At 35.9% G+C, this 27,296-nt stretch overlaps 1 protein-coding gene across 19 annotated transcripts in view; it reads left to right on the forward strand.

The window, feature by feature from the left end:
* NAV3 (neuron navigator 3) overlaps nt 1-27,296 on the forward strand; it is a 1,129,181-nt gene that overhangs the window by 1,082,034 nt on the left and 19,851 nt on the right. For 11 of the 19 annotated variants that reach the window (XM_082351530.1, XM_082351531.1, XM_082351547.1 and 8 more), the window contains 10 exons: nt 3,882-3,993; nt 9,313-9,434; nt 10,726-10,827; nt 11,110-11,282; nt 12,856-13,009; nt 14,796-14,970; nt 19,898-19,995; nt 22,523-22,618; nt 22,875-23,043; nt 24,199-24,434. In XM_082351530.1, the coding sequence (XP_082207656.1) occupies nt 3,882-3,993; nt 9,313-9,434; nt 10,726-10,827; nt 11,110-11,282; nt 12,856-13,009; nt 14,796-14,970; nt 19,898-19,995; nt 22,523-22,618; nt 22,875-23,043; nt 24,199-24,434 (1,437 nt within the window). Of the gene's footprint in view, nt 1-3,881; nt 3,994-9,312; nt 9,435-10,407; nt 10,429-10,725; nt 10,828-11,109; nt 11,283-11,558; nt 11,625-12,855; nt 13,010-14,795; nt 14,971-19,897; nt 19,996-22,522; nt 22,619-22,874; nt 23,044-24,198; nt 24,435-27,296 lie in introns of all 19 variants that reach the window. The other 8 variants (XM_082351536.1, XM_082351542.1, XM_082351543.1 and 5 more) reach the window with 3 other exon arrangements.

Genomic DNA, 27,296 nt, shown 5'->3' on the forward strand with positions numbered 1-27,296 from the left:
TAATCTGCTGTTTTTGGATGGAATGTCCTATAAATATCAATTAAATCTATCTGGTCTATTGTGTCATTTAAAGCTTCTGTTTCCTTATTTTTTCATTTTGGATGATCTGTCCATTGGTGTAAGTGAGGTGTTAAATTCCCCCACTATTATTGTGTTACTGTCAATTTCCTCTTTTATAGCTGTTAGCACTTGCCTTATGTATTGAGGTGCTCCTATGTTGGGTGCATATATATTTATAATTGTTATATCTTCTTCTTGGATTGATCCCTTGATCATTATGTAGTGTCCTTCCTTGTCTCTTGTAACATTCTTTATTTTAAAGTCTATTTTATCTGATGTGAGTATTGCTACTCCAGCTTTCTTTTGATTTCCATTTGCATGGAATATCTTTTTCCATCCCCTCACTTTCAGTCTGTATGTGTCCCTAGGTCTGAAGTGGGTCTCTTGTAGACAGCATATATATGGGTTTGTTTTTGTATCCATTCAGCAAGCCTGTTTTTTTTTTTGGCTGGAGCATTTAATCCATTCACGTTTAAGGTAATTATTGATATGTATGTCCCTATGACCATTTTCTTAATTGTTTGGGGTTTGTTTTTGTAGGTCCTTTTCTTCTCTTGTGTTTCCCACTTAGAGAAGTTCCTTTAGCATTTGTTGTACAGCTGGTTTGGTGGTGCTGAATTCTCAGCTTTTGCTTGTCTGTAAAGCTCCGTTGAATCTGAATGAGATCCTTGCCCAGTAGAGCAATCTTGGTTGTAGGTTCTTCCCTTTCATCACTTTAAGTATATCATGCCACTCCCTTCTGGCTTGTACAGTTTCTGCTGAGAAATCAGCTGTTAAGCTTATGGGAGTTCCCTTGTATGTTATTTGTCGTTTTTCCCTTGCTGCTTTCAATAATTTTTCTTTGTCTTTAATTTTTACCAATTTGATTACTATGTGTCTCGGCGTGTTTCTCCTTGGGTTTATCCTGTATGGGACTCACTGCGCTTCCTGGACTTGGGTGGCTATTTCCTTTCCCATGTTAGGGAAATTTTCGACTATAATCTCTTCAGATATTTTCTCGGGTCCTTTCTGTCTCTCTTCTCCTTCTGGGACCCCTATAATGCGAATGTTGTTGTGTTTAATATTGTCCCAGAGGTCTCTTAGGCTGTCTTCATTTCTTTTCATTCTTTTTTCTTTAGTCTGTTCCGCAGCAGTGAGTTCCACCATTCTGTCTTCCAGGTCACTTATCTGTTCTTCTGCCTCAGTTTTTCTGCTATTGATTCCTTCTAGTGTAGTTTTCCTTTCAGTTATTGTATTGTTCATCTCTGTTTGTTTGTTCTTTAATTCTTCTAGGTCTTTGTTAAACATTTCTTGCATCTTCTCGATCTTTGCCTCCATTCTTTTTCTGAGGTCCTGGATCATCTTCACTATCGTTATTCTGAATTCTTTTTCTGGAAGGTTGCCTATCTCCACTTCATTTAGTTTTTTTTCTGGGGTTTTATCTTGTTCCTTCAACTGGTACATAGCCCACTGCCTTTTCATCTAGTCTTTCTGTGAATGTGGTTTTGTTTCACAGGCTGCAGGATTGTAGTTCTTCTTGCTTAACTATCTTTCTAATTAAAGACAATTTATACTAACGAAGTTCTCCGAAAGAACTGATAATCTGAATTTGGCTAAACTAATTTTTTCATAGATGTGATTTTCCCACATTATATAACAAATATATTTCTTACTTAGTTATTCTTCCTTTGGGTTTATTGTGCCACACTGAGTAACAACTACCCTGCTAATATCTGTTGTTGTTAAAAATATACTTAAAATTTTAGAAAGTGATCACTCTTCTATTTCATTAAGCACAGTTTTCTGAAAAATCAATATTACCTGGACATTTTACTTCTAATTAAAAAAAAAAAAGTTTTTAGAAGAGATTTCTCTAGAAAAGAGTAGAATTTTGACAGTAAAATAAGTCAGCCAACCCGTAAAATTAAGCTAAATTTTTAGACATTTGCATGAGATTCCAATTTCATTTTTCCTCTTTAAACCTATGGCCAAATGTTTTAGCAGATTTTTAATCCAAAGTACAAACACTATTGATTTTAAATTCAAGGATGAAAGTCTGACTTTATTTAAAATTTAACATTCATCTTAGTTTATATGTTGTAAAATTAACTACTTAAATTATGTGATTCACTAAGTATGCACTATAGGTATTCTTTTGTGAATAAATTCCTGGTAAAAGCAGAATGGATTTCCAATAAATATTTTATCACTTGGGAGATTTATTTAAATGGGAAGTAGATTCAATTTTGGTACAATTATCTATTACTAGTTGGGCAAGGGACAGAATATAGATAAAACTTGGAGAGACTGAGAAATTATGATGAATTGTATTTGAATTTGTCATGGTATTGGCAGTTTTCACAAACATGTTCTTTTTCCTTTATGATAAATAAATGCAAATGAAATTATACTCAAGTATTTGAAGATCCATCTATGAATCCAGGAGGTCACTACTGATTTTCTATTATGAGATTCTTTGACTTATAAGCTATTAAAAGTCTGTAAGAGGGTTTGTTTTTTAAAAATACCTAACTGTCCTCTATCAGGAATATGCCAGATACTCAAAGAAGATAGATATATGAGATGCCAAGTATCTATTCCGAACTTGGATATCGTTTCAGTTAGCACCATCTATCTTTTTTTTTTAAAAAGTGTCTAAGGCTGGAATAGTCATTGGACATTCTCATGTATGAAGCAGTTTCCTGCAGAGGCAGTTGTCATGGTCCTGCCTTTTTTCGTATATACTGGGAGACATTAAGTAGGGATAAACTGCTTACCATGGAGTGAAGAACCCAAGTCTGATTCTTTGGCTTTCTGCCAAAAAAGAAAATGGAGAAAACGATGAATGACAAACACGTTATGGAGGAATTCTCCCCCCCTAGAGGCTGACAAGAATTCTAATTTTTAGGATTGCTATCACTGCCAAGAAGGATACTCCTTGTTTTTGTGCTCCTGATGGAAATATTGCTTCTGCTGAAACAGCACTCCTGTTCCTTGTTGTTGTGTTGGTGCTGTTATCTTATCTTCCTAATAGTGAGTCCTTTATTTCTGGTAAAGATATTCATTTAAATAACTATGGGAGATCAAATTTATACACGGATTTTCGTTGAGACATAGCTTAAAATTACCCTTAATTCAATAAGAAAATAGGTGTTTTATAAAAATTTGATTTGTAAGCTTTTTAAATAATTTAACTATTTTAAGGACTATATTTCTATTCACTTCTTTAAAATTCCTGTATTGCTTTGGCTTGGTGAAACTAGATCTTCATACTAGGAATTCTGTTGGTTGAAAAGTGCCAGAATCTAGGATGACATATGGCATTTAATAGGAGTGAGTTAGGAATTAATTCCAGGTTTTGTTCTTGAATATAAAGAATCTCTTTCCTAAGTGCAAAATAAATGAGAAAATCTAAAATCACTCATTTGACAAAAACTCAGGGTTTCCAGTTAACAGTAAATGCAATATGATGTACCAATGCAATAATAGTATTTATGTAAATATAATCGTGGATAGTATTAATAAGTTTGGTATCTAAAATGAGCAGTGTGATATCTTGCTTTATGTGGTACTGGTCAGCTCTGGGTACCACCCTTTTAAAGAAATAAAGACTGTTCAGATCACATTTATAAGAGAATAACCAAGACATTATTTTTAAATTCTCTATTGCATTTACCTTCTTACATTTACAAGTAAGAGGTTGTAAGACACAACTTGAAAGGTCAGCCACGCATCTAAATCTACCAGGACATTAGCACTACATAAAATCAAACTCATTTGATAGTGAGCTATGAATAAGACTCTTTTACTTTTAAAGGTCCTAAATTCTGTTCGTTTCACAGGAGTCTGAACTGATCGAACTAAGAGAAACCATTGAAATGCTGAAGGCCCAGAACTCTGCTGCCCAGGCAGCCATTCAGGGAGCACTCAATGGTCCAGACCACCCTCCCAAAGGTATGTTTAGAAATCTTGCCATTTTTCATCCAATCTGCTAGGAATCTATTTTTATTTATTAATTAGAACAAAGCTGCTTTTACTCAGTCGCACTGCCTTTTATAATATATCAATATAAGTTGCTACTAATGCAGTCAGAATCTCAGAATTTAAGAACAGTAGGCTTCAGTATCATACTGACCTTAAGGAAATTGCTTCTACAGTCCAACACTTTTCTCTCCACCTGATTTGGTGAAGGTGGGTCTGAAGAGGTTGATTAATGTATTCATAGCTGCCTTCAAGCAAAACAAACCTGGGAAGGAGTATGAAAATCTAGATCTGTATGTAAAAATACAATAATCAATATGGTGAAGTAGTGGATACTGGGAGCAACTCGTCCTGGGTGGGGGCAATAAAAAGGTACTTTTCTGTAGAGAACTTAAAATAACAGTAAGAAAATGGACTAAAAGTTGGTGTGTTTTTAATTATTACTATGCTTCAACAATTGGAAACAATGATAAAATAATCTTCTCTGCCACTACCCCACTCCTTAGATTGCCACTGAAGAAATACTCTGTGATAATGTTATGTCATTGTTTTCTTTACATAGGTTCTACTTATTCCTATTCTGACTCTTTTCAGTAGCATTCAATATGCTCAACTCTTTACCAGCTGAAAAATGTTTTCCTAAATCCTGAGTGCTCTGTCATCTCTCTTCGCACTTCCAGATGAATTTTGGGAAAGTTTGATGGAATCATTCATTGTCTTCAACATCCAGTTACACTTCAGACCACGGGAGTGTGGTTTCTCTTTCCACTACTCCACCAAAACTGTTCTCTCCATCATCAATAATGACTTAGATGACTCTAAATCCAGTACAACATTTAAAATTCTTATTGTATTTGTTGTGCAAATAGCATTTGATGCTGATGTCCACTGCATCCTACTTGAAACATTCACTTCTTCTAATGCTCATGACATGCACATTCTTAGTTTTTCTTCTGCTCCTTTGAAATTTCTTTCACAGTTTCTCTTGTAGATTCACTCGTTTGTATGCATTTGTTAAATGTTGATGTTTCGTAGAATGCAGTCCTAAACTGACTTCCATTATGATTTTATACATTATGATTCTCTTCATCCTATCTAAAATTTTATACAAGCTCATCTAGTACTCTACCTATAATTATTATCTATGTATTGATAACTGTCAAATATATCTCTCCAGGGCAGGCTCGTCTCTTGAGTTACAGAGCTGTATATCTAGCTGCCAAAGAGAAAACTCCATTAGGTTATCTTTGGATGTCTGTTTGTCACCTGAAAGTCAACATCTCCAAATTTGAACTTATCTTCTTCCTTCTCAGACCTGCTTTGCCTTCAGTGTTCCTTTCTCAGTAAACAGCATCACCATCCTTCCATATGGCCAGAAATCCTCCCTTCTTACACAGTAAATCACTAAGTTCTATTGATTCCATCCATTAAATATATCTTGTTCCCTTTTCTCTCATCCTGCTATCACCATTCCTCATATCTCCCCTGAACTATGACCACAAACTCCTAAGTCTTAAGGAGCCTTCCTTCTCTTCATCTTTCACCTCCTTATGCCATTCTTCACACTGAGACCAGAGCAGTTGCCTAACAATATATATTTAACAGGTATCCCATTGCCTTTAGATGAACTACTAACTCCTTAACATGACATAATCTCTCTTTGCCAGCTTCATTCATTCAACAAGTATTTATTGATATTACCATTTATGTGCTAGACACTGTTCTAGACCTTATGTCTTGCTATTTTGTCGTGTTGTGTATTTCATATTTCAGCTATCCAGAACTTCTTTCAGTTCTTCAAAAGTTCTTTATATATTCTCTTTATTCTACTTGGAACTTTCTACCCTATTTGTTCAGCATAAAAACTTTTTGAGATCTTGCAAGAGTTAGTCTAAACATGCCTCCTTGTCTCCTAAACCATATGAGGTCCCTCTGTGATATGTTTCTGGAAATAACTGTACTTCCCTCATCAAAATTTGCATTCAGTCACTTTGGTGCCTTAATTTGTTTATGGTCTGCCTTTCCTGGTCGATGGCAGGGTGGTCTGTTTTCTTAATCCTTAATCCTGGCCGTAATGATGGCTTGCACATAAAAGGGGCTTATTCAAATTTTATAGAAAGGACTAATACAATTTTTAAAAACTTGAAATTTAACTTATAGGAAAACAGTTATATATACTTAAATTGAAGGACAAACTAGTTCTCTAGGGGCTACTTCTCTTAAGAATTTAGCAACTTTCCATGTGGGGGAGTTAATTTATATGTGGCATGGAAAATTACTGCATATTTAAAGCTTATCTTAGAGCTATAATAAAGCAGCTTATGTTCTAAATCTTCATGTCAGTAAATAGGTCCAGAAGGGATTTAAACAGGCTTAATCCTTTCTTTACCACAGTACAAGTCACTGAAGTAAAACTTTCTGGAAAGATTCCTTTTATCTCAGGCAACAGGTAGCTTAATATATCTACTGGAATTGAAAAATAGGAATTCCTTTGCTCAGAAATGTGGGAGGGATACCTAAAATGAACAAAATGATAATAGTTAATATTCAACTTGGCCAAGAAAGATTAAAAAATAATTTTGTAAGATTTAAAACTAACAAAAACAAATAGTTTTAAAGGGTTGAATGTATATAGAATATTCAGATTGTGTTTCTGTAGTATTAAAACTCATATCAAGGCATATTGTAAATATTTAGAGAAGAGCATTCCAGGAGGGTCTTGAGTCAGAAAAGAGATTAGTGCCTTTATGGAACTGATACAAGGAAGATAATGACCGAAGGTAAAGTAAGTAGAACCAGGCTGGAGAGATAAATACTGACCAGATTACTGAGGAAACTTCAGGCCATATTTAAGAGTTGAAATGTTTTCTATTCTTATTAAAATGGAAATCTATTGGGAAGTCTCAGGTAAGGGAATGATGATGAGGTTTTTCTTTAAAAAGATTTCTCTAACTATGGTTTGTAGAATGGTTTGAAGGTGAGTTGGACAGCTGTTCTTTCTTAGAGCAGGTAGGTGATGGTGGTGGCTTGAACTAGAACAGTGACGGTGCAGAAGGTGGGAAGTGGAAAATGAATGAATGAATAAACATATAACTGAAATAGATATTTTTAAAATAAGCTTCTCCATTCATTCAGATTGTTGATATTCATTTGGTCAGCCATTCTTTACTGAGCTCTGCAATGCCACATGTACTCAATCAGATACTTACAAACACTAGAAAAGAATTGCCAGAGAAAAGTAAAATGCATTCCCTTCATTCCATGGTATTATTGAAATTATGCCCTTGCCAATCTTTATTGGAAATGCGGTCATAATTGAACATAACTAATACCTCCAAGGACTACTTTTGACCTACGATTACAAGAATTTACCTATCTTTTTAAAATTTGGGATTACTTGAAGTCAAATATAATTTATTAATTCTGGATATAATAAAAACTCTGGAATACTTTAACGCTTAATACATCTGTTTTATTTGTAAAAGTCAGTTATGAAGGGAAAAATAGCAAATACTAATCTTGTTCAGAAAAGCTTATAGCCAACTGTAGCAGAAATTTAAAACACAGATACCTACACATGTTCTTTTATTGCTTATTCATATAATTTCCATATTAGTTGATTAAAGGATACTGTGCTCCTTTATTGTTGAATCAAAACAACACACATAAATACCTTGATTTAGGTTTTGGTACTGGTAATGTTTTGGGCATGCAAAAACAGTAAATGGTCTCATCATTAAAAAAAAAAAATACTCTTGGACCAAACTCTAGGGATTCTTAAAAACAGCTCTGTTTTTACCCTCCTGTAAAATTTTTCAGCATGGTTATTCTCTTAATGGAAAAATTAAAGTACTTATTGGTATGTATGTACATGAGATTAAGGATGGAGATATGTATATGCGTATTATACACCCACACATATACTTATTTATTGTATGTTTTGAAAGTAACCAGTTACAGTTCCATTGCCATCAGTCATTTTACTGTTAAATTAGTCAACTGCAAAGCTTTGATTACATACTATTATTTCTATGGGAACTTTTTGAAAGCTATATAATAATTTCTGACATCTTATAAGTTCCACTGAGATTTTTTTGCTTGGCTAATATGCATTGATACCAATTATATATGACAATAGAAATGGCCTAAAAGCATATTTGACCTTAAAATAATTTTATGAATTATTAGTGTCTCCGCTAACACTTAAGTTCACTGTGAGTAGAAATCATTTCAATTTTAATTTTAATGACTATAAATAAATCTTATAAGCTGATTGTATGGAGTAAGTGAATATGTTCAAAAAGTGATTTAGTATCAAATGGTATCCTCTTCAAAATATCTTATTATCTAGAGAAGCACTCCATGCTTTTTAGGAGTATATAGAGGTCATATCACCTGGCAATTAGTACAATAGACAGTAGGATACTTCTAAGTCTCAAGTTGGCTTCACTGTTTTTCAGTTACGTGACCACAGGGAAAATTTAATAATTACACTCATTTCAGTGGTTTACTTTAAGAGTAAAATTAGATACTCCCAGAGCAGAGTAGTAAAAGCTAGCTTTATTATTACCTGTTATTATTGTTACTACTATTACTCTTCCAAGTCATGGACAGGGGTTAAGGGTATGATGCAAGAATTGCACTGTCTTAAGTATGATTTCTGTTTAATTCACAAATGCAGTCTACCCACATTCTCTCTTGAGGACCTTCACCCCATTGGCTCTTTGACCTTGGTCAGGTTACTTAACTTCTTTGCACTTCAGTTGCTCCATCTGTGGTATGAAGTGCTTAGATGACTTGCAAGGTTTGTTTTGGCTCTAACAAGGTATGATTCCATGAAATGGAAAGTTAATATATTTGGCTTTGGTAGCTTTATTCGAAGGACAAATATTAAAAACACACAATTAATTATCATGCTATTAAGAGTTTCCTTTTACTCCATGGAACAAATCATTTGGAATAAATCATTTTGGAAGTGCTGTTTGATCCAGGTATTCAGTAAAAATCACTAGCATAGCAGTTCATTTTGGGACAAAACTCAGAATTCATTAAAACACCAGTGCTACAGACTTACTTGAGATTCCCATTGAATCTTAATACAGATAACCCAGTTAATTAAAGCAAATATGGTTGTACTTTATTAAGCTTATAAAACCAAAACTGCATTGTAATAATCTGTACAAAGCCATGTTGACATTTATTAGAGGACTTCCTCTCAGAAAGCCTAAAAGTCTTGTTTGTTCAGATTGCAAGTTTTTATGGGTAAACGTGATACTGTCTATCTGTGGCTAGATCTCCGCATCAGAAGACAGCATTCCTCCGAAAGCGTTTCTAGTATCAACAGTGCCACGAGCCATTCCAGCATTGGCAGTGGTAACGATGCTGACTCCAAGAAGAAGAAAAAGAAAAACTGGGTAAGCCATTAGCATTCATCTAATTCAGAAGCTTATTACTGCACAGTGAGTCAGGCTTTTTCCTTTTGGGCTTTAGAGATCCACAGCAGTTTACAGTGTCTCATTCAAGTGACTGACACCTCAAAGGCTACACTCATCACCAAGATTAGGGCAGCATGGTGCTGAAGAGCAAACGTTTTGGAGTTGGCACTAACTAAACTTGGATTTGAATCCCAGCTTTGACACTTAACTATTTGGATCTTAGGCAAGTGACTTCACCTTTTGGGGAGCCTAAATTTTCTCATCTGTAAAAATTGGATAATTAATACTGACTTTATAGAGATACTGTAAAGAAAAATAGGGTAACATGTGTAAATAAATGGCTCGGAGCAGGGGCTTACTGTGGAGGTAGAGATGAAGAAGAAGAAAAAGATGATGGTGATGCTGATGGTGGTGATGGTGGTGGTGCTGGTGGATGGAGGAAGTGGAGAAAAAACGGAATAAAAAAAGTAAAAGGGGAAGAAGAGACCTTGAAAGCCTCTCTACCCCTTGCATCAACAGGGTTTATAGTGTGAATAAAGTGTCACTGTATAAGAAATCAACTATATGTATTTTTACCAAAAGAACATAGGATAAATATAGAAATGTACTTTAACAGGACTGTCCCTTAAGTTTGCTAGAGATAGAATTTATGATATTAAGTAATTGCTGAAAAACTGAGGGGAAGATGCTATCACTGCAAAATGTTTAAAAACAATGAAGTAAAGGATTTCTTTTAATGCCATGAAAGAAAAAAGTAGATTTTAAATAAGTAGAACTCTTGATGAAATCCAAAATACAACTAGCAGAGGATTTTACTGGAGTGCTTTCTGTAAATAATGAGAGAAATATCTTTTCTGTTTTAAAAAAATGTTTATGCAGGTAATATTTTAAAATACTGATCAGCCTTCATTCCCTTGATTTGTAATTCCACACTCTTTCATGTTTCTGCAAGGTGAACTCTAGAGGAAGTGAGGTGAATATAAACCATGGACAATTTGGCATGCATCTATAAAAATACCCACCCTTGGCATGAATGCTATTCATTTTGGCAGGAGGCTTTTATACCTTTTAAAAACAGATTACCTTGTATGTCTTTTCTTTGTGTCTTTTCATTTTAATCTCCAGTTTTAAAGAGAAGTAAAACTACTTTCTGAATAGCGCGGTAGGGCATACCAACTCTGGTTTCTCATAGTCCGGGAACTGAAAATTTGAATAGAAACTCACAATTAATGAAGTGTTAGGTGAATTTGATTTCATTTTGCTTTTTAAGTTTATATTGTCAGCAGGCCCTGACTTGATTGTAGCGCTAAAGCAGCCATTTAAAACAAATTGCCTTGAAGAGAGGAGCCTTCTGAACGGAGATCCCTTCAAGGTACTTCGTTTTAAATGAGTGCTCTGACAGCCATGCCCTTGACCCTGCACTGTTTAAAAGCCTTCCATGTTTGCGCTGCGCTGGATTAATACAAGAATAAAACAAAAACACAAAACACGGTATCTTTTTTTTTTTTAGAGATACTGTGCTACAGCTGTTAATCCTTTGCTTATACATACTGACCCCAGGCAGTGGCTAGGATGGCACCTGCAAACTAACGGCCCAAAGCAAGATGCCCCCAGTGCAAATAGACAAGGAAGGTAATTTCTGTCCTTCTTGCAGCTGAGAAGCTCATTCAAACAAGCCTTTGGGAAGAAAAAATCCACCAAGCCTCCATCCTCACATTCGGACATTGAAGAGCTTACTGATTCGTCCCTTCCAGCGTCCCCCAAGTTGCCCCACAATGCGGGTGACTGTGGGCCAGCCTCCATGAAGCCCTCGCAATCCGCCTCAGCGTAAGTCACTCCCTCTGCCGGTTGCGGAAGTATTTTGTTAAAGACAACTTCAGGCCAAGCCTAGATCTGTGTTCTAAATGGAACTGCAGCACCATCTCTGTACCGATTATTTTCAGATCTTCCTTAGGATAGCAGACAGAATTTGTTTCTCTTCTGCTTTCCATACATTAGAAATTGACCGTTCTTGATCTCATTCTCCCCTTTTCTAAGTTATTATTTTCACTTCTTTTCACTTGCATTTGTCCGTGTATCTGTCTAACTGTGCATTAAATGCAGGTTACCCCTTGTCTGGCCACCAAAGAAACGGCAAAATGGCCCTGTGATCTACAAGCATAGATCCCGGTAAAATGGAGTGTGTTGCATGAAAACTGCAAAGATCCTGGTTCTAACCTAAGCAGTGTTCACTCTTGCCTTTTCTAAAATCACTCGCATGCATTTCAACAATGACTACCTTCTCTGTCCTCCTGTTTTGGAAGTAAAATTTGGTTTCCTCAAGACAAACTTCAATCCTTTTTTCTTTAATTGTGTTAGATAATCTAGCATAGCATTTTTTTTTTTATAGTATCCCACTAGTTGATGTTACAAGAAAGAATAAAACATTTAGAATGTAAAACATGTGCTCTGATAATTCTCTTTGTTCTATATACTATTTAAATGAGATTTCCTTGTGTGCCCAAGACAGTGGCTCACCCAGAATTCATATAAAGCAGGGCCACTAATAGAACTATTTAAGACCCTTGTACACCCTGTATAATTTCCTGACTTAGAGGAAAGAACATAGCACTATCATTTTGTGACCAGCAATTAGTCCTCATATTTTAAATGGAAAAGATATTCATTAACATAAAATAAATTCTTTTGACATACTTCCTACAAAGCTGTCTACAGAACAACAATAGGATATAATGTATATGACCTTCAAGCAGCCCCCAACTAGCCTGCCCATTTGGGTTGAAACCTGTGATTCAGTTTCATTAGCTGATCTCCTAAATCAGCTGAGCCTACCAGGAGGATTATATAACACTCATCCATTATTTAAATGTCCAAAACTAATCTCCCTGATTTATTTTCTACAATATTTATATTGAATTGTATCGTAACCTGAAAATAGTATTGTGGCAAATAAGGTTATTCTTTGCAAAATTTTACAAAACAAGAAATCAACATTTTAAGGACATAATAACTTTGCTTTAAACAAATTTCATGTTGCAAATAGAGGCTCAAGTCTCTTGAAAAATGGTAGAATGAGATGTAGTAATATTATGACTTTTCAGCTCCATAAACAGCAACAAGGGAATTTTGAGGATCACTTTATATACAGTAAAGATAGATTGTTTTTAAACTTCAGAAAATAGGAAGAAAAGATTAAAAGAGACGGCTACTATTTTCAGTTTTGAACCTGTGAATGTACTACTGTTTGTAAAACTTTTTCCTTTTCTCTAGGTATTGCCAGCAGCAAATAATCTCTGTACCTGCTGGATAATATTGCAGTTCAGCTTTTAAAAGAAGCATTGCCTTTCGTAATCCTCTGGCATCCCCCAACCACTGGTTTTGTGCTTGTTTCTTTCTTCAGGATCTGTGAATGCACAGAGGCTGAGGCAGAGATAATTCTGCAGCTGAAGAGTGAGCTCAGAGAAAAGGAATTAAAATTAACGGATATTCGGCTGGAGGCCCTCAGCTCTGCTCATCATCTCGATCAGATCCGGGAAGCCATGAATCGGATGCAGGTCGGTCCGAAAGCACCTTCAGGGAACAAACGGGAGAGATTTAAAATGCTGCTTATTCTCTTCTCTTAGTTATTATAAAAACAAATCTCACGTTTAAATCCTTTTTGGAAATACACTCTGTTTATTCAGTCTCTGCACCTCATTTCTCAATACTGGGTGGAGAATTTTGTCAAATCCAGGTTTGGAAGTGGGAGTGCAAACTGGCCAGTTGCACTCAAGGACCATTGAAGGCACTGTACTAGTGATTGGATTCACTGAGAGCTAAGGTTTTAGAGACACTACTACAGCCCTTGCTTCTTCACTTTTCCATGATCTACCCTTATGGTAACTTTTTCCTATTCTTTTGAAATCTGACTTTCAAAAACACCTTTACCTGTTTTCTATTGAAAAACGAATGTAATGAGGAATCAACAGAAATATAACACAAGCTTTCTAAATATGAAAGTAAGTGTGATGTAGAATGCCATCTGTAGAAGTAAAGCTTTTCTATTTTTTGGAAGCATCTGAAGGCTAAATTCAGAATCAGTCTGTGCTCAGACTAAGTTTTCATTTTATTATGGTCAACCAGTAATCACTTGGTACCACAGATGACTGAAATAGGAAAAGCTCATTGCTGAGCAGATTCATCTGCCAATGGATATATTCATCAATAGGCTTGTGTTGTTTTTATGAGCTTAGTGCCCCATTTTGAAGGAACAAAAACTTTTTCAGACGTTAGCTAGGATTCTGAAGTGGTAATTTTAAATCACCTTATTTTATTACTTTTGTTTTACTGTGGTTTTCAACTCTCCCTGAATTCAGAGTATTACAAATGGCATTATTTTCTATGAGATTTTAACATTACTTTCATTTAAAATTTTTTTTTTAAGTTTTTTAAAATTTTTTATTTTATTGAAGTATAGTTGATTTACAATGTCATGTTAGTTTCAGGTGTACAGCACAGTGATTCAGTTATACGTATATAACTGAATATATACATATATAGATTGATATAGATATAAATATTCTTTTTCAGATTCTTTTCCCTTATAGGTTATTAGAAAATATTGAGTATAGTTCCCTGTGCTATACAGTAGGTCCCTGTTGATTATCTATTTTTATATATGTATAGTGTGTATGTTTACTTTTAAAATGAGAAATGGTATGAACTTTTCAATTATGTTATTCTTTTTTTTTTTTTTTTTTTTTATTTTTGGTTGTGTTGGGTCTTCGTTTCTGTGCAAGGGCTTTCTCTAATTGCGGCGAGCGGGGGCCACTCTTCATCGCGGTGCGCGGGCCTCTCACCATCGCGGCCTCTCCTGTTGCAGAGCACAGGCTCCAGACGTGCAGGCTCAGTAGTTGTGGCTCACGGGCCTAGTTGCTCCGCGGCATGTGGGATCTTTCCGGACCAGGGCTCGAACCCATGTCCCCTGCATTGGCAGGCGGATTCTTAACCACTGCGCCACCAGGGAAGCCCTCAATTATGTTATTCTTAATTCACATGAGACCATGTCATATTTGGAAAACTCCTCAAATATATGATAGATTTTTAAAAAATTATAAAAAGTTCTACTGGTTAGTGTGTGTATTTGTGAATAGCTGAATATGTGTATGTGAGAGACAGAGAAAAGGATTACTTTTCCTTCTTTGGAAGGAAATCCTGTTTCCATAATTTATGTTTGTTTATTTAATATCTCACCACATGGTTTATTTAATAAATGAACCAATTAACCCTGTTAAAAGAGTTGGTACCCTTTTCTCAATCAAGCTAGCTCTATGTTTTTCATGTTTTCCATCTTCACAACAGAATGAGATTGAAATACTGAAGGCGGAAAACGACCGGTTGAAGGCAGAAACGGGGAATGCTGCGAAGCCAGCTCGGCCCCCGTCTGAGTCCGCAAGTAGCACTTCCTCCTCATCCTCACGCCAGTCCTTAGGACTCTCTCTGAACAATTTGAACATCACGGAGTCTGTTACCTCAGGTGATTTTGTGCACACGCCTGCCTGAATCAAAGCATGCCTCTGACTTCACAAGCCTGGAGACCTCGAATTTGGAGGCCCTTACCCGCTGCAGCTCTCACCCATACCCTCTTCAAAATGTTAATGGCCTAGTTCTCAGAAATAGTCCTTTTTCCTCTTATAAATTTATTTTACTTCATTATCATTTTAATTTATTTTATTTATTTATTTTTGGCTGCGTTGGGTCTTTGTTGCTGCACACGGGTTTTCTCTAGTTGTGGAGAGCAGGGGCTACTCTTCATTGCGGTGCACAGGCTTCTCATTGCGGTGGCTTCTCTTGTTGCAAAGCACAGGCTCTAGAGTGCAGGCTCAGTTGTTGTGGCACACGGGCTCAGTAGTTGTGGCTAGTGGGCTCTAGAGCACAGGCTCAGTAGTTGTGGTGCACGGGCTCAGCCGCTCCGTGGCATGTGGGATCCTCCCGGACCAGGGCTCGAACCCATGTCCCCTGCATTGGCAGGCAGACTCTCAACCACTGCGCCACCAGGGAAACCCCTTCATTGTCATTTTAAAAGAACATTCTGTGTGAAAGAGTAAAAAGACATACAGATATGGTTTTCATATCATTTTTTAAAACAATTACTTGTGTTCGAGAAGTACTTCCTCCAGGGTTACACGTAGGATGAAAAAGTAATATTCTCAGTGATGATTGTTAGTACTAATGAATATAATACTCAGAACCCCATGCAATTTGATAGTGTTTTAAGTGTACGAAGCCCGTATACAAGTGTATCAGGACCTATTCCTAAATTTGACTAGATGATCCTGCATGATGCAGCCCAGGGAGAACATAATGCTACTACATTGCCCAGACTGCAGCTCTATTAGATTTTCAACAAACAAAAAGAACACATTGGATTCTATTATTGTATTCAGTGGTACTAATGATGGAACAAGGGTACAGTTTTATTCAATTGCAAATAGAATCATATGACATAATGTTGTCTCAATAGCTGATGAACTATTCAATTATAAAGTATAACTGCTCCTATGGCATCGAATCATTCTACATATATAAGACTTAGGTGAGGAAAGATTTACATGAGGATCTGCAGTGATTGCAAAACACAGCCACTAGATGACGCTTGGAAACCAATAATATGTATACATGTTCCTGGGCAATTTTAGATCCCATGATAGAATTGAGAAACTTCACGGCTTGCCTTAAATTACACCAAAATATAGAAAAAAAGATAAAGATGAAAACAAAAAAGAAAAGAAACAGAAATACAGCAAGCTGATATTGATGATATTTTAATGAATCATATCTCTTGCTTCTAAAAGGTCAGAATTTAAAAAATTCTACTAATTATATCTGCCCTTCATGGTGTAAAATGAATGGCCCAAATGCATACTTGCTTTCTTCTTATAAAAGGTAACTAGAAACTAAAAGGCAAGTAGGAATTTCCTGAAGTTCATGAAAACAACGTTTATACCATTTGGCAGGGATTGGGGAAGGAAAATGAATTTTGAGAATACACATCAAGTAAAAGAAATATTAGTAGCTAAGAAAAAACCGAGATGTCATAATTAAATGAACTTATAAATCATTAGGTAAAATAAAACTATGGAAATATGGTAATAACTTGAATGTGTAAATTGTCTATGAAGTGTTATCATCCACATTCTTCAAAAGATGGGAAAAAAGAAGGAACAAAAACTTTAAATGTATAGAATCTGAGAGTCCTCAGCCGCATCCTGTACATTGGCTTGTCGGTGATGAACCTGAGAGAGGTGAGGTAGGATCCACACCTAATGGCAGTCAGTGCCTGCCTGTGTCCTGGAGCTTCCCTTCTAAGGAGAGAAAAGGACTGGTACCTTATAGGATGCCTTAATGGTGGGATTTTACTGCCTGTTACATGATTTTGGTTTAGCCTATGGAAATATGATAAGGTCTGAAGGAGGCAAATTTAGTACTGAAGGTAGTTTCGGAAGAACAGCCATATAAAAATGAAACCAAAATTAATGTCTAGGAAAGACTAGGACTCATAAAGATAAATATAAAATCAAAGAAATTAAATTTACATTTTCTGTGTCCATCGAACTGATGGCCGTGATTCAGAACTTGGGGCAATTTTGTGAGGAGAAGATTTTTTTTTTCAAAAATGTGCTTTATAATGACCTGTTTTCATGGTTTATTTTTAGTCCTATATTATTTTATTTCCTCAACTATTTTTCAATAGCGATACTTATGTCTGAACTAGCAAAAAAAGTGTAAATCACTTGACATCACTTGACTAGGATACTGTTTTCATTGCCTTCACTCTTGTTTAGTGGGTTCAAAATTGGAAATCAAAAGTGCCTTTATGCTGGGGCTTTTTAATAAAAAAAGTTTCTAGAGTTCATGATTAATTTTTTTTTAAAAAGAAGTAGGCAGGAGAGAGGCTAATTGACAAATGTCCAGTTCCTGAAATAATAGTGCATGTTCCATACATCTAGTGAAGACAGAAGTTTGAAAAACCTTCAGTTTTTGTCAGAATTTCACTTGACCGTAACCAGAATGGCAAATCTTTTTTCAAAATGTTAACAGAGGACTCTAACTTATTTTCCATAAAACAGCACAGAGAACCCTTATCTCAAACTGGCTGTTATTTGTTTTTACTCAGAGTCGTTTGTTCAGGCGATCATCCCGTCAATGTACTGGGCAGGGTGGGCAGGGGGGACCCAGAGTGAGTCATGATGTGCTCTTCCCACTGTCAACACAAGGAGTTAGAATAAACACACAGAGAAAAGGAGTAATGGTTAGAACAGATAAACTTACTAAACACGGAGGATAAAGTGATTTAAAAGTGTTTTCTATTATGTTCTCAGTAACCCTACGAAGCTGGTGCTTTTGTGCCCCATTTTATAGATGAGGAAACCAAGACTTAGGAAAGTGATTATGATAATTTTTCAAGATTATGCATCCAATAAGTGATAGAGCTAATATTTGAGCCCAGATCTGGATGATTCCAGTGCCTGACTCTTAACTACTATATTCATTTTGCTAAAGCACTTAAAACATTCAATATTACCTTGTTGAGAATGTATACTCCAAAAGAGCAGGGAATTCATCTTCCTTCTCACCATGGTATTCATTCCCAATGCCCAACACAGTTCCTGATTTCTTTTTTTTTTCTTTTAATAAATTTATTTTTTTATTTTTGACTGCATTGGGTCTTGGTTGCTGTGTGTGGGCTTTCTCTAGTTGGGGCGAGTGGGCGCTACCCTTTGTTGTGGTGCGTGGGCTTCTTGTTGCGGTGGCTTCTCCTGTTGCGGGGCACGGGCTCTAGGCACCCGGGCTTCAGTAGTATCAGCATGCAGGCTCAGTAGTTGTGGCTCGCGGGCTCTAGAGCGCAGACTCAGTAGTTATGGCCCACAGGCTTAGCTTCTCCGCAGCATGTGGGATCTTCCCAGACCAGGGCTCGAACCCACGCCCCTGCATTGGAAGGCAGAATCTTAACCACTGCGCCAGCAGGGAAATCCACAGTTCCTGATTTCTTTGATGCTTAATAAACTGTTAGTTAAAATAAATATTTTTGAATATCTAGGAAGTTATGAATAATTGAGCAAAGTACTAAAGAGGTAATTTGGTCATGAATTACAAGATATTTAGATGTGAACGATAAGCCACTTTAAACTTTTGAGAAAAGGAGCAAGAAGAGAATTAAAATGACACTTAAGGAAGAGGTTTGAGTTGGATAGGAAAAATGGTGAGAGACTGAGAGGATGTTAATCTAGTAAAAAAAATAAATAAATTTCAGTAAGGGAGATTGTCTTTGACAATTTAAAAATTTCTAGCAAAAAAACTCCATATTCCTTAAACTCTGAATGTGCTTTTGATTGTTATGGTGTTATGGCATTTTTTTAACTCCTTCCTTTGCAAAATTTCATATTCCTAATTATTAAGATAATAGAACCATTTTATTTTCAGAAGGCACCTGATGAAATTGTTGCTTCTATAATGGTACGGTCACAGTCCTTGGCCCTCTAAATTTACACTTTGAGCAGTTGAGTCCTCTTGTCACCAGGCCCATGTGCTCTTCAACACATAACCAAGTTTTCTTTGTCCCCAGAACACTATCTTCATATTAAACATAATAGCATCCTTGTCAAAGGAAAACATATATGTGGGATAGTTTGCCTTAATCATTCTCCAAACTGGACGTTAATCTCATATAATATATTTTGAAAATTAATCTTTAATCACATTTTAAAGTTGGTGGGTTAATGGTTAGCTAGCTTTATCATACTTCTGTAACTCTTAGCTGATTACTAGAAGTATTATTTTGGTTTTGAAGCTATAAGCATAAAAAGAACAGGAAAGCAATAATTAATATATTTCTGTGGGGAAGTATAATGCCGTGGTTGAAATTCAAAACATTACCTAAAATTATAGATATGAGGTGAGTAGTCATATAGCAGGGAATGTGCCAAATGCTTGAAAGTCATTTCAGTTGACAGTCAGTCTCACCACCTTTGCATTCATAATTACATGGGTGATGACCTTGGATGTTTTCGGTTGGATAGAAAAATCAGATTGCTTTTCAGGTTGTCACGGTTATAATGGTAACTGACTATTACTCAGGTATTACTCAGACCTGTGCATAATAGAAAAAAGGAACCCCTTATTTCCTCATCTAAATGCAATGGGTGCCGAACACTTGGGTGAAGATCTTTGGAAGCAGAAATAAATTCTTAGATGGAAACTTTAACCCAACACAGTCACTCATCTTCTTGAAAGCTGAGGTTTTTCAAACCAGTTAGGTTAGAATGGGTGGCAGAAAATCTGAATATTCCCATTGAAAGATGTGAAACTATGAGGGAGAAAACGATGACAGTAAAGAAATCCAAGCTAATGTGACTCTATTGTATGTGTGTGTGTCTGTGTATGTTTCTTTGAAAATTTGGTAGATATTTTGCTCGATGATGCTGGTGATGCAACCGGACATAAAGATGGCCGCAGTGTGAAAATTATAGTCTCCATAAGCAAGGGCTACGGTCGAGCAAAGGTATTTCTTTAACCTTAAGTTCTTTATTACTAAAAGATGAGAATGACCATGAATCAAATAAGTATTTGTCATAAATATACTATCAGCGGTGTTTGTCTTGGCATTGGCCTAATCTATTATAAAAGCATGAAAGTTAGGGACTCAAAAGAAATGACATCATCCTATAGGTAAAAATGTGTCTCAGTATGTCATGTTCATTCACTGAAAACAATATTGGTTGTCAGCCACTCTCATTTCTAAAACCAAAAAAGCACATTGCCTTCTTTGACATAAACATTTTGTCTAACTAAATACAGGTGATATTTATGATGTATAGTAACATGTCGCTAGAACTTCCAAGATGGTCTTTGTACAAAGAAGAGACTATAAGTTATATGGCTCTTCTAAACACTGGAAAGATATATCTTATTGAACTCAGTATGACAAATTCATTGATGCTACTTGTGTGTATCATTTTAAAGCAAGGTCTTAGATGATGAGGCAAATATTCTAATTTTTCTGGAATCAAATATTGCCTTCAAACTGGCAATACCATTCTGACCCTAGCCTCTTCTTGAAACTAAAACTATTATTTCAAGTTGAAATTGTAGTTCAGTGGCCAAAAACACAAATTTTTAAGTATCCAAAAAATTTTTATCAGACAGAGAAACAAAAAAATCTTTAGAATTTTAAGATAATTGAAGTATTTAAGTTTGAAAAGTGAGCTAGCAGTTGTGAAGTTTTACACTGAGCGTGTATTGCAAGAATTCTAATGCCATAAACTTTCTGCTTGAGCTGCAGATCTGTGCCTGAATTTCCCAAGTGGGTCTTTATGTAAAAGACTGTAATAGTCTCGGTGAAGCTTAGATAGTCTAATGATCTCTGATTTAAAAGCAGCTGCTTAAAAGCACTGTATGCATGTCCATTTTGATTCAGTTATAATAACGCTGTAAAACAAGTTTTCTTTTTCAAAGTAATTCTGAAAGATAATATTTTTGAACATTGGAAAGTAGTTGTCTTAGTCTTCTTGGGTTACCATAACAAAATACTATAGATTGGGTGGCTTAAACAACAGAAATTTATTTTCTCACAGTTATTAATTCCAAGATCAAGGTGCTGGCTGATTTGGTTCCTGGTGAGGGCTCTCTCCTTGGGTTGCAGATGACTGCCTTCTTCCTATGTCCTCACTTGGCCTTTCCTCAGTGTGTGTACTTGGGGAGAGAGAAAGAGATCTCTCTACTACTTCCCCTACTTAGAAGGCCACTAATCCCATGATGAGAGACCCACTGTCATGGCCTAATCTAGCTCTTATTGCCTCCTGCTGGCTCCATTTCCAAATACCATCAATTGGGGGTTGAGGCTTTAATATATGAATTTGGGGGGGGGGGAACACAAACATTCAGTCTATAACAGTAGTTACAAAATACGAATGGTTTGCTGTGAATTTCTCAACTTTTTCTGTAACCGATATTGGCTTCACGTTATATCTAAATAGTGCTGATAATCATTTACCCTTATAAAGTTAAATGTTGCAGTTGAAGAAATTGAGGCTCTGAGCCAGCTAAGTGGCTTGAACTAACATCACATTTCTTAATTACATGGTAGATGTTGTGTGTTGTAGAATCCATGTCTTCTAACACCTGACTCGGTTTTTTTTCTACCACCTCTTAAGGACTATGCAAGTTGGTGACTAGAATCAGGATTGTGATATATCAACTGTCTAATTATATATACTGGTGTCATGATCACTATCTCATGTAACCATTCCAGTCAACATAAAAACGGCTTCAGTTAGACTATAAACTGAATTGCTTACTTTTCTAATATATGTAGAAATTCCTCAAAATTCCATCCTACAAAAACGATAAATTTGGGACCTTTGTTTGTATTATAAAGGAGTTCTTTGCTTGACAAAATGAGTCCTGTAGGATTCCCTGGCAAGTTCCTCTAAATATTGAATTTTCTGGTAAATTCAAAATGGGACCTGTGTTGTGAATATGTGAATGCCATACTACCATGGATAACTTATTTTTCAAAACTGGATTGGATTTTAGAGATAATCTAAATAAAAAAATAAACTGAGTTTTGGACTTAAAGATAAGATCACAAAAACATTAAGATGAGGCTCTAGGACTCATGATATAGTTCTGTTCCATCTCTGTCACCATTTCCTTCCTACCAAGTTGCTTCTCTTCAGGAATGCACCCACTGCATTAAAACGGAAGACTTGTTCTCTCCTGGCCCTTTCCCTTGTACTGAACAGGTCATGAATCAGTTTTCCTTGACCATACTACTTCATCTAATCTCTTTCTCTCTTGTTTCTGTTGCTATCCTGTTACTTTGTTAGTTAGTTTGTTTGTTTGGTTGATTAGTTTGTTGGGGTATTTTGTATAATCCACTGTGTATGTCTGTTATTATAAAACCCATAGGTTTAATATATATTTTAGTGTTAATCACCACTAATATTAATATTTTTTAGTAGAAGATATCATAATAAAAAAAAGACACACAGTTGGATTTTATCTTGTTTTATTTTGTTCTTATTTAGGATCAGAAGTCTCAGGCATATTTGATAGGATCCATTGGTGTCAGTGGAAAAACCAAGTGGGATGTCTTAGATGGTGTAATTAGACGTCTCTTTAAGGTAAGTTGTGCAAGACATCCTGATATTAATTTTCAAATGTGTTTCATTTTGGATGCTTCCCTTAGCTTTAATGGCATAGAGATATCTGCTTTTCCTCTCCTCCATCCTCTCTTTATGCTGTTTGATATTAATAGTTCTTATATTACCCATTTCTAAAATTCTTGATAGCTAGCTTCACATCCCCATGAGTTTTGTATTTGTTGTAGAGGAGTTGGACCTCTGTTTTGACTTTCCTTTTTTGTGTATACCATTTCAGGAATATGTGTTCCGAATTGATACATCCACTAGCCTTGGTCTGAGCTCTGACTGCATTGCCAGCTACTGTATAGGAGATTTAATTAGATCCCATAACCTAGAAGTGCCTGAACTGCTGCCTTGTGGATACCTTGTCGGCGATAATAACATCATCACTGTGAACCTGAAAGGTAAAAATAAAAATGAAAAGCACAGTTGTATTTTTTTTTACCAACATTTCTTTTCTTTTCTTTTTTGCAGTTTCCCTTCAAATTTTCATATTTGAAAACTATGTTAACCACTTTGATAATTTTGATATGATGTGACCTGTATTTATATTTAAAACACTAAAATCCTACTAAAAACACAAAAATCCAAGTAAATGGAATTCTTTGAGTTTTGAGATGTAATTTTGAAGTTTCTCCAAGACTCAGAAAAACAAATGTGATTTAGCAAATTTCAGTTTTCTAGATTTTCTCCATTATCATCTTAGATTTAGGGGAGACTCAAAAAGTTTATTGCATATTCCAAGGTAATATATTCATTCTTTTACCTTTAATTTAAAAATATGTATACCCAGTAAGTACCCACTGGGGATAGAGAATGGAAGTTAAGAATCAGGGATGAGAAATTCTCTTTGCTTTGAATAATGTGACTAATTCTAGGCAAATGGAATATCTAAAGTATACTTGTATCCATAATTCCTTGTTCGTATATGTTAAAGAGTCAGAACACATCTCTATAAACTATGGATTAATAGAGGGATTTGTCAATATTTGATTTTATGATTAAGGTAATTGGGTGAGTAAAAGGAGAAACTGTTGCTCTCCTTCTTAATTCCTTGCCAAATACCTATTACATTTATATTCTTCAAAAGCTTAAGGGGTGGTACAGCTTGGATGTATAATGAGAGCTAGAGGGAAATAAAGAGGAGGAAAGAGGAAGAAAAAGAGAAGAACATACACACTTTTGTACTTTTTATTTTAATTTTTACATTTATTCTTAACAAAACTACCACCTTCAAAGAGAAGGAGGATTTTATGATAGAATTCATAGTAATGCTTCCATCTCTCTGTGGAAACATAAGTGAGAAGCATGAAATAGACAAGGGAAGTCTAAGCAAAGAGGAAAAAAACTTGCTTTCATTTGGATGTTCACTCTGCCTTACTACTGATGTTTTCTGTCTTAAAATAGCAACACACGTGGGATCGAAATGTCAAGGAAGGTGTCTTGCAAGGACTGCATTCCAATGGCTAACAAAGCCCCGTTGCCAGTTGACACTATATTTTAATTTCAAGCTTATGTAGAACAATAAGCCACACTCTTCCCTTTGTTTCTCCCTTCAGGGGTAGAAGAAAACAGTTTGGACAGTTTTGTTTTTGATACGCTGATTCCTAAGCCAATTACCCAAAGGTACTTTAACTTGTTGATGGAGCATCACAGAATTATACTCTCAGGACCTAGTGGTACTGGAAAGACCTATTTAGCAAACAAACTTGCTGAATATGTAATAACCAAATCTGGGAGGAAAAAAACAGAGGATGCACTTGCCACTTTTAATGTGGACCACAAGTCTAGTAAGGTAAGTCACAGACTCCTAAGACAACTGCTGCTATTTATCCGTGTCTTAAGAAACTAAACTTTAAGATTATATGAAACTTCCATATTGTACATGGAAACATATCCAGCTCTTCAGCTAAAACTAGAATCTGGTGAATGACTAAACCCTATTTCATGAATTTGAACAAGACTGCTCAGTGACATGCAGGTGTCAGGTATTCACAAGCATTGAGAATGGACAGAAGAAAAGGACAGAGTCTCTGTTGTCTGATTTCTCGTAGACATCCATTTAGGAAGTATTAGAGCAGAAAGAGATCCATGCAAATACCATAGAAACAAGAGGCCATGACTCTTCCTGCAGGAATCAGAGCTTTATAAAAGCCAATACTTGGTCTAGGTCATAATAAATAAGTAGGAATTAACTGGGATGTTGCAGCAATGGGAATTTGGGTGTAATTAATATATTCTAAGCAGAAATTCTGGGAACAGCAATTTGTTTACATCATATTTCTATAGGATTTCTGCTTAGGAACCTTAGGAAGTTGAACAATATTCCATTTCACCATCTGCTAAGGTTTAATGTACCATAATCATCCTGAATGCTCTCAGCTCTTAAATAGGCATGAGGGGCTATAAAACCCAGCCAGTACTTTCGTATATTCGGAGTGAAATAAAGAATCCTAAAAAGGAAATAGTTGATGCCTAACATATTCCTAACACTGGACTATTTTTGCCTATAGTTATTCATTTACATTCTCGATCAGTGCAACCTAAGGTTCTCTTAGGAAACTACATCTGTTATAAGCAATACCTTGAAGATATCCAGATGATACTGGGTCACGTTGTTTTTCCAGAGATAACCTGGTTAGATGATCTAAACTGACCCAGTCTCGCAGAAACCTCTGGCCTGCAAATTTTTAGAAAAGAAGCATGACTCCCAAAAGCAACCCAAACCCACTGGATTCTTGACATAAACAAGACATTTAATTTAGTGAACAAAAATTTCTTAAAGGAGTAATTCATTAAGTCCATATCACTGACCAACTGTGGGACCTAGGGCTGATTGTTGAATTTCTTTGTGCCTTAGTTTTCCCAGCTGTAAAATGGGAAAAAATAGTGGGGTTGTGGTAAGGACAAAATGAGTGTGTATCTCTGTGTGTGTGTGTGTGTGTGTGTGTGTGTGTGTGTGTGTGTGTGTGAGAGAGAGAGAGACAGAGAGACAGACAGACAGATAGAAGCACAGAGAGGGAGAGTATAGTACAAGTAGCAAGCACCACCTAAGGGTTGCCTGCAGTTATTAATTATAGCTCTTGGTTCCCAATACTGTAAGGTTTTCTTACACAAATACACACAGACCCGTACAGACCACCCACCCCCATCACATACACGGATCTTTGTTCAAAATTGGCTTATATGTATTTTTCAAGGAGAACAAAGGTGCGTATAAAGCATGATGGGATCTCTTAATGTGGACTCAGTACAGCACATGAATTCCAAATGTTTCTTTGGAACTCAGCACTATTCGGATTGTGGTTGAACCACCCATTCTCATTTCAGGTAGAGAGAGACATGGCACCTGAGGCAGAATATTGAACTCTTCTTTAAGCAGAAGCAGGAAGAGTGCAGTTGTTTGCTTCAGCCTACACCTTTAACGCCTCCAGTGAATTCTGGGTCTCCTCGTAGCTTTATTTAAAAGCTTTTAGCACATTTTGTTTTCTTTTCAGCCAAAATGATGAAAGAATTGACATCTCTTAATTACCCTCAGTGCTCTCTTTGGTGTTTCCTTAATGTTGATGTGACAGAACTCTTTAGAAGTTACTTCTGTTATTAAAAAAACAAGTGGTTGGAAGATAGGAGAAGAACAGATTTATTAGAGGAAACAGGCATTTTGATAAAGTTGGAGAATCACTTAAAATCAAGTTCTGAATCAGATAGATTGACTTGGATATAATTCGACATGCTAAAATAAAGTAGGGTAACTTAACTTTGGTTCTAAAATTTGCCTCACTCCAAAATATACTGTTATATATAGTTCTTTTTATTTCAGTTAAAAAAAATGTTTAGTACTTGGAGATATTCTTAATCAATAATAATTTATATGTCCTTTAAAATTTGATCAAATATATCCAGCACTCTTATTTTCTACTTTTTCTGAATAAAATCACTTGTGCCATTATGAGGTCAGTTTAATCTTTGTTATTACAAACTGATGAAAAATAAAGCTTGCCAAGAGCCTTTGAACAGAACAAATGATGCTAGTAAACAGTAATAGGAAGAAATCCATGGACAAATCACATGGCATTCATCACCAAGAAAGCACAAACTACAACTAACAAATGCTTATTGTTTCTTTAGGTTTGTAAGATTTGAATGAGCTGTCAGTAATGTTGGATACCAAGTCATGGCCAAAGAATTTGACCAATTCTTGCCAAATTGTCAGAGAATCCACACTTTATTTTCAGGGGGTTGATGGTATGTGAGAGTGGTATAGAGAAACGGGGATGACAGGTTGGGATTGTAGGAGGGATGCTACCGAGTGTAGATTTACTTAAGTAAAGGGTGAATGAGGTATGAAATAAATTCTTTTCCTGAGAAGTGGAACTGTGTAACTGCTGACATGCTTTCTACTATGCCTTCGATAGCTCTGAAGAGACAAAGCCACAAATCACTCGCTGATTCCAAAAAAATCCAATAATAAACCATCAAATGAAAAAAATCTTTTCATGTTTTTGTTCCCTCTGCATTTTACATTCTTTTCCTCTTCCCACTCTTCAAGCCCTCTCTCGAGTTGCCAGCTGGAATATTTTGATTGAAAGCAGGACACATAAAAAATTACACTTTGTGACATTTGATATGGTGGGCCCAGAACGCTAGAGATGGATTT

Source organism: Balaenoptera borealis (assembly GCF_965194805.1).
Source record: "Balaenoptera borealis genome assembly, chromosome: 13".
In the NCBI taxonomy this organism is placed as follows: domain Eukaryota; kingdom Metazoa; phylum Chordata; class Mammalia; order Artiodactyla; family Balaenopteridae; genus Balaenoptera; species Balaenoptera borealis.